This window comes from Carassius gibelio, chromosome B22, assembly GCF_023724105.1.
Source record: "Carassius gibelio isolate Cgi1373 ecotype wild population from Czech Republic chromosome B22, carGib1.2-hapl.c, whole genome shotgun sequence".
Classification (NCBI taxonomy): domain Eukaryota; kingdom Metazoa; phylum Chordata; class Actinopteri; order Cypriniformes; family Cyprinidae; genus Carassius; species Carassius gibelio.
In genome coordinates, this window is record NC_068417.1 from 16719000 (window position 1) to 16727574 (window position 8575).

At 34.5% G+C, this 8575-nt stretch overlaps 1 protein-coding gene across 2 annotated transcripts in view; it reads left to right on the plus strand.

Moving 5' to 3' along the window:
• Positions 1-6507, plus strand: part of LOC127988498 (SLAM family member 5) — a 59964-nt gene extending 53457 nt beyond the window's left edge. For both annotated transcript variants that reach the window (XM_052591293.1, XM_052591292.1), the window contains exon 4: positions 4714-6507. In XM_052591293.1, the coding sequence (XP_052447253.1) occupies positions 4714-4928 (215 nt within the window). In that variant the 3' untranslated portion in view covers positions 4929-6507. The remainder of the gene's footprint in view (positions 1-4713) is intronic.
• Positions 6508-8575: the final 2068 nt, after the last annotated feature.

An 8575-nucleotide genomic window follows, 5' to 3' on the forward strand; every position in this document is an offset into this window, starting at 1 on the left:
TCAACGTCTGCAAAGACATAAAAAGAAGTCCACTGGACGTAACTTTGCCCAGTGGATTAGGTTGATGTTAAAATACGCAATATAGTAATTTTCACGTAATAGTTCCTTTAAAAACAAACAAAAATGTTAAATACATGTGACTTCATGCCACAATGTGATATGTGACTCATTGCTGCTTTAATTAATTTTACATATTCAGACACATCCTGCATGGTCAAGTATTTTGCATCCCACACACAATACGCAATAACGCGATGAGTCATTAGAAACTCTGGTTGCTATAAAAACAGTCAGTATTCTGAGATGTGCACTTAGGACCTCACAAGCAAATTGGTTGGTCTAGCCTGATAAATGTACGTTTTTTTTTTTTCTTTCGTCAGATATTGTAATTTCAAATATGAAATTTGATTAGCTAAAGCAACAACAGATGAGTTCAGTAACAATCTGAAGGTTTTTCAGATTTTATATTAATGAAACATATTTTTTGTGCAAACACAGAATCAAGTGATCTATTAACAGCAGAAGAGAAAGGGGGGAAAAAAACTTCAGAAACTCTAGAGACAACTTAACCAAAAATGTGCTGCAGATTTAATGCAATTCTGCTAAAATAAATGCTGATAAGCAGATCTTCATGATATTGAAGCACTCAGGAGCCAAAAATGTCAAAAAAGCTGCAGTTACTTCTGCTTTTATGCAGGCGAACATGTGTGAGATATATACTGTAAGTGTAAAAAAATAAATGAAACTGACAAGTGCATCAGAAAGTTTGCTTTTATTACTGAACAATGATATTCAACATATGTGAAGATTATAGAAAATATAGGTTTTGTTTGTACTATGTTAAACTTCATATTCCTTTTATTTAACATTTTATTTTGATGGTGTACAGACGAGAAGGGTCTGTCAGACTGCAAGACGGAGGCGTAACTTGAACTAGGAGGCGTAACTTGAAGTTGTTCAAATCACACAGAACCACGCGAGAACTCAAAACGAGACTTTGTTGGGATGCGTTCGAAACCGCATACCCTTTAATTAGGCACTTCATTTCAATAAGTACTAACTTAACGAGCGCTAAAAGAGTACATCCTCTACAGCCTAAATGCATATGTATGAAGTATGAATCCAAATTGTATATCATCATCCGCTATGTTGATCACGTGACCTACAAAGTTAAAACAAGCACAAAAACTTAAAAGATATAAGTGACAGGTTTAATTAATGTATTTGTGAGTATCTTGATAATGAAGAACATTGCCCATGTTGTGGTCTTGTTGCAGAAATGGCTGCCTTTTTATTTTGTGATTGTAGTATAGCCAATACTGTTGTGTTGATTTTAATTTGTAATATTTTTAACTCCACTAATGTGATGAATTCTTATCCTTAAAGCATTTTTTTATAAATTGAAAACCCAAAATCGTTATCTCTTGAATATTTTTTCAATTATTTTACATTAAAAGTTTTTCTTGTATAGTATCTCATACTATGATGAACACATGAATTTTTGTATTTGTTTTATGGCATTATGATTGTTTATGGTTAGATACAACCGTCTTACCATTATCTTTTATGTAATAATTTGGCAATAATAATAAAAAAGAGGGTCACGTGCAAAAACACCTCACAGCGACTCTGGAATATGTGCACAAAGACTATGTCGATCAGCTGCTCAAAGATCTCACCTATGGAGAGGACTGTTGATTTTATACTCTAAAATGTAAGTATTACTACTCGAAAATTAACATTACCCCATAATGAATTGCATCTTTTGCCCACCCCAACACTTACCATGCAATAATATCAATAAATGCCAACCAATAATTATATAATTTCTTTTCTTAAAATTACATTTTAGTAAAAGAAGCTACATTTATTTTCTTTTGTGACACAGCTAAACATGACTATATACAAGTTAAACAAATGCAGTCGATGTGAATACATCCATTTTCAGTCAATCAATTAATACATGAATGGATAAAATATTTATATTTTATTTACTGACAACAAAAAACATGTCTAAATGATTAAAATAATGTATAAAAGTTATCATCACAATAAATGCATACATGTACAAGTCAACAACACATGAAACAAAGCTTCATTCAAACTTATTGTTCTAACAAACATGTATTTACAGATGGTGAACACAACATCTTCCTGCCATCTGAACACAGCTGATACAGTTCTGCTGCACTTCACAATCTCACTCTTCTCAATGGGGATGTCATTGAGCAACAGGATGAGGAAGACCATGATGACGGCTCTCTGAACCACACAACCTTCAAGCGAGAGCAGGGGAACACGTGCGGGACAATCTGACCGCTGTGTCTGCTCCGAACTTTCATGTGCCTGCACCCCATGAGCACGACTACCTGAAAAACATTTACACAGAGTTTACAAGTACTTGCATTGATTTATTACTTTTGTAGTGGGCTAAACCACTGAAGTGGTTCAAATTTATAAATAAATTATAAATTTATTCAAAGCGACTTACAGTGCATTCAGACTAACAGTTTTTACCTAACGTGTTCCCTGGTATTCAAACCCACAACCTTGCACTGCTAATGCAATGCTCTACCACTTGAGCCACAGGAACACCAGTGTGTCCTTGGGCACGGCTCTCTTCTCCAGGTTGATCAGGGGATTGAAGGCCCCTGTAATAAGAGCACTGTCAATCACTTCAGATAAAAGCTCCATCACATTTTTTGACAATGCTTTTGAAGCTTCTGAAAGTCAGCCTTCATTGTTTAAGCATTAACCAGCTGAACAAACTTTACCAAAATCACATCCTCAGTGTCTTGTGGTCTTTCTCTAGATGCTTTCACTGGCTCTGGGGTCACTGAGGATGAAGACACCACAGCAGCATCTGGTCCTGATGAGACAGTAAGAGCTGGAGTGATGGAGCATCTCATCTGTGACTCTCAATCATTTCCAGGATGATGCTGTGGTCTTCTCCATCCTCAGTGCACACACACCAGTCTACAGACATTTTCATGTCCTACAAAAATACACATACACAATACAAAAATTATTCTTTTGTTTCAGGTTTTCCCTCTTTTTCACCTTTCCTTGCAGGTCCTGCTCCACCACAAAAGATCTGCAGCAAATGCACAGAAATAAAGAATAAGAAAAGAGGTGTAATAGTTGTTTAAAATTACATTAATTAAAATAAAATACAACTTAAGATTTAAAATGTTTCATTTTATTTTTGTAGTGTACTTACACAAATCCTTTTATGTTAGCATTCCTTCATCAGTCTCTCAGCAGCAGATAAACACACGTGTGTCTCACCTGTCCCTGTAACATCCAGACAAGAGTCAGTCTCCTCTGTCATATATCTGTGATGTACTGCATTAACATGTTGAGTTAGTTACTGATGTAACTCACTTTTTATCCAACACAAATGTTCCTTAAATTATCAATATTGCAAATGGACAAATAAAATAGATAACTTATGTTTAGTTACTTTACATAGATTTGTTTGTTTACATGACTTACACTCATCTATAGCAGTGATGACAAAAGTGAATTCTACACAATATCACACACACATATCACTCAGACACCTGTTTCATGTCTGTTAGATGTGCTCATCTACAACACTTATCAAACATTATCCAGTCAGATGATAAATAGACATTTTAGTAATAGTCTTCAAGAAGTATATATGTTTTATGTAAATCCACTATTGAGTCGTGTACTTAATGGAGCTCCCCTGTTAGTTATGCATTATAAAACATGTTTACAGCAAAATCACAAATATGCTATATTATGTAGGTCACAGGGTTTAAATTAAGCCTGTGAAACCTGGGGATAGCGTCTTTAGACCTTTTGCTTACTTTACGCCTTAGTTTTAATAAATTATTAACTCCAAAAACAATAAAACTGTATGAAAATGACTTATACACTTCAATTTAAATAATTATTTCGGAAAAAAAATAAGATTCTCACCGTTGTCTCTCACAGCAAGCTGTCATATTCGTCTTCTTTCCAGTTTAACGGCGGTTGGCATCCAGCTTCTTGGTACAATACCGCCCTCTTCTGTTCCGGAGTGTGGGTCAGATAATACATTTTCCTACTAAAACGTACACTCTCACATTGTCCCCTAACATTAATATCTACACACACATCATGCATCAAATCCTGCCTAAAACCCCTGCCTCCCTTAAAACCATAGCTTAAAACGTAATCAATATTCTACTCTGTGCCGCCATATTGCCAACAACTTATCGTTTTGAGGTCTCGCGTGTTTCTGTGTGATTTGGACAACTTCAAGTTACGCCTCCTACTTCAAGTTACGCCTACTTCAAGTTACGCCCCCGTCTTGCAGTCTGCAGACGTACACGCTTGTTACAGACGTCTCTCCTAAAGATTCTTCTGGAGCACCAACTAGTGACCTAACGTGAAAAAAACAAAGCCTTAAAAACTGGAAACTTTGTAAATAAAAAGACTTTAGTCTTATATAGCAGCTCAGTTTCTTCACTGAACTCTGATGAAATGTATTTAATGTCAATCATTTGTGATGGTGATTCACTACTATAGTTATGTTTTCACATAGTTATAATTTTACCTTTATTGTTTTGTCCAAACACAGCTTTTTATTCATATTATTACATAGGCCTATTCATACTTGAGCTCATAATAACTGACACAATTCTGTTTAAAAGAGATCTTAAAGACCCACAATTCAGATTCAATGCTCTTTTTTCTTTCCAGACTGTATCTGCTGTTGTTATACTTTTGAAGCTGTGATCCGATTGGCTCTCTCTGCTCTGGTGGGCGTGGCTGCTGTTGCTGTGCTGGTTAATGACATCAGATCTACAGGAAGTGAACAACATGGAAGAGGCCTTTTGGGGGGCCCAGTTGCAGGACATTATAAAAGAAAGGGCTTCGAGACACTGCAAAAGACACGAGACGTGAACAAAAAGTAGTTCGGTGGAGCGGGTTTATAGGGAAATTTTTTTTTTTTTCTCCAGGTACTTTGGATGGGTTAAATGCACACTGAAAAAAAGAATTAGTAAATTTACTTAATTTTTATTTGGCAAGTTTTTGCACAAGCATTTTTCAAGTAAATTTACACATTTGGAAATTAAGTAAATCTACTTAACTAAGTTAAGTAAAAAAAAAAAAAAAAAAACTAATAAATACACACTAAAACATGTTGGGTTAAAAATAACCCAACAAGTAACCCAACTATGGGTTGGTATAGCACCTTCCCATCTATGGGTTATTTCAACCCAACCCATTGGGTTAAAATCCTGTTGTGTTAAAAGTTACCCAACAGTTGGGTTAATTATTTATATTAATTAACATCAGTATATTTATTAAAAATTACTTAATACAACCATATTTTGAAAATACTTTGTTGTAACTTACAGATTTTATTTTAATATGCAATTAACACATTTACAAATATATTTTAAAATATTTTATTTAAATGTACAAGAATGTGTAAAAATACAACAGACATTTTCAAGATGTACAAATGTGTCGATTCATATTCATATCAAAACACACAAATGTGCTAATACAGTTCACAGCTGTGGCCTAATGGTTAGAGTTGGACCTTTAACCCAAAAGTCGCAGGTCTGAGTCTCTGTGCTGGCAGGAGTTGTAGGTGGTCGGGAGTTAATGAACAGCTCTCTCTTCCACCCTCAATACTCATGGCTGAAGTGCCCTTGAGCAAGGCACTGAACCCCCAGTTGCTCTTCGGACACTGGATCTATAGCTGCCCACTGCTCCAGGTGTGTGTTCACTTCTCACTGCTGTGTGTGTGCACTTGGATGGGCTAAATGCAGAGCACCAATTCAGAGTATGGGTAACCATACTTGGCAAATATTACGACTTTCAAATAAAATGAACATAACATATAATAAAACATATATAATAAATATAATAATAAAATAATAATAAAATCAAGTAATAATAATAAAAAATATATTGCTGGACCTACTGATGATCAATTAAATAAAAAAGTGTTTTACTGATTACTAAATACAAAGTTTTTAAGGAGGAGACAGTGTGCAGAAGACTGTGTGTTCCAAAAACTCTCAAATGGGAGCAGAGGGCTTTGGGAAGTAGATGTCATATACAAAGAAAAGTTTGAAACACAGATCGACTGCTTGTAGTATCGTCTTCTGTTCCATCTTCTCCCTGTTTAAAATAATACAAACTTGGGAGGAGCTTTCCTTGTCACCAAGCACCAGGACATGTGGATTCTGGCTTGTCTTGTGATTCAAGTACAGCACTAATTAGTGCCAACCTTAAAAGAATTTAAAAAAAAGTTTAGTTAACATGCATTGTGATGATATTTCATTGATACACTCACTTTACAAATTAGTGAATTTAAATGAGTTAAAAGCTATAGTGAATTTAAATAGGTTAAAGTGATAATTCACCCAAAAATGAAAATTCTGTCATCATTTTTTTATTCAAAATATCTTCTTGGAACTATTTGTATTGTACAACGTGTGTCTAATACAAAATAAATAAAGGTGACTTGACTACGCAGGGCACTGTAATTTTAAGTTTTGCTTTTACTTACAGGTTGAATGTCAATGAAGGACCGCTTCATTTCCGTGTATGATGTGCACACCATTTTTCCATTAGTGTGGTATCGTGCAGATGGCAGGAAGGGTTTTAAAGAAAATTTCTGCACGAAGGCCTTTAAATGACAAAAGTACAGAGATTTTACAGACAATAATAATTTTTGGAAGTCTTAGGTTTAAGTAAAATTGAAAACTTATGTATCATTAATTTAAATAGGTTACTTACCTTGTAATGTTTCATGAAATGTTTCAGTTAACAGGCAGAAATTCTATTGTTGCAATTTTTCCTTCACGAAAAAGTCCATTGTCTCTAAAACATAAGTATAAACACATTTAGTACAACACATTTAAAAAACATGTCAATCAATCTAGCTTCATAAAAGAAACTGCTGTAATTATAGGGTATTCCAATAGATGCATAACAATATTCAATATGAATAAATAATGAAAACACTTTTACAGTACAATTAATTAGTGCTGGTGAGCTAAGACGAATATGGCTTCTGTTTTACACTCCCCTCTTAAAGGTTTGTCGTAGGAGTAACGTTAACGCTATGTAAATTTGGGGCGCTGGTATAAATTTTCGCTGAAAGAACGGATTACCTCACTACTGCGCGCTTTTCTTTCGTCTGGGTTTTGACCTTTTATAACAGAAAATTGCAGGTTCATTCAAACGATTCTCGTGGAGTCTGTTGTCTGTCGCATGACTGATGTGTGAGCTCAGCTCGAGCAGCTTCTTTAACTGGTCTGATCCGATAAATGGTCCGTGCGGCTTTTCTAACATTTTTATTAACTTTAAGTAATACTTGTCTAAACATTTTTTTTTTGCAGCTAATCTTTTAGTGTATTAATGCTGGCGAACAAACAGGAATAGCATTCATTTACAATCTATATGATTATCTGGGGGAAACAAACGGACTAAAGGGAATTAAAACTTTTTTAACGTATAAAAAAAAACAAGAATTAATGTATCAGACACATAACTTAAAGTTATGACAGTTATATACATCATACGATTATATTAACAGTTACTTACCCTTCATAATCCAGGAAGACTGCCGCTGATGTCCGTGCTGAGTCTCTGACTGGACCGTTAAAATTTGAACAGGAGTGAAACGGGAAACATATTTAACCCAACAGTTGGGTTATAACTAAAAATAACCCAACGACGAAAAAAAATTACCCAACAAATTTTAAGATAACCCAACACATTGACCCAATATGTGTAACCACACCGTTGGGATAAAAGAACAACCTAACGTTTTTTGCTGTGTACATGTAACTTCACATATTAAATTTTATTGAGTAAATTTAAATGAAAGCAATTAGCAGACACTTTTATCCAAAGCGACTTACAATGCATTCAGGCTGACAATTTTCACCTATCATGTGTTCCCGGGGAATCAAACCCCCCAAACTTGCACTTGCTAATGCAATGTTCTGCCACTGAGCTACAGGAACACTTCAAGATTTTGTGAAAAATAAGGGAAAATTTCACTTACTTACTTTTTTATTTTGGAAAAAGGAATTTGGAAAAGTTTTTACACTAATAAAAAACCTGAGATTCTAGAAATTTCTAAATGTAAAATTATTTTTTTCAAAACAGTTTTATAAAATGAGGGTAAATAAGTCTCTCACTTCTGTCCCTTTAAACCAGTTTAAAACAAAGACAGCACGAAGGACTGGATTCACAAGATAATTATTCTGCAATTAAGAATTAATAAACAGACAAAAGAAATTGCACTGTAAAACTCGACAAGTAAACTTTACTCAAACCATTTGAGTAAATAGATTGCCTTGATTTATGCATGTAAGTTTTTTTCTGATTGTGAATTAGTGATGAACAGCTGCTGTTAACAAACAGAATCACTGAAGAAAAGAGAAACACAAGAAACTACTACAACTGACTTCAGACACAGACTTAGATGAAATCAACTGAAATAAAATACATGAAATCTCTCAAGATCTGATTAAACAACCCCACAAACAGCATCACCAGCTCTACTTATTAATAACCAGACTGACTTTAT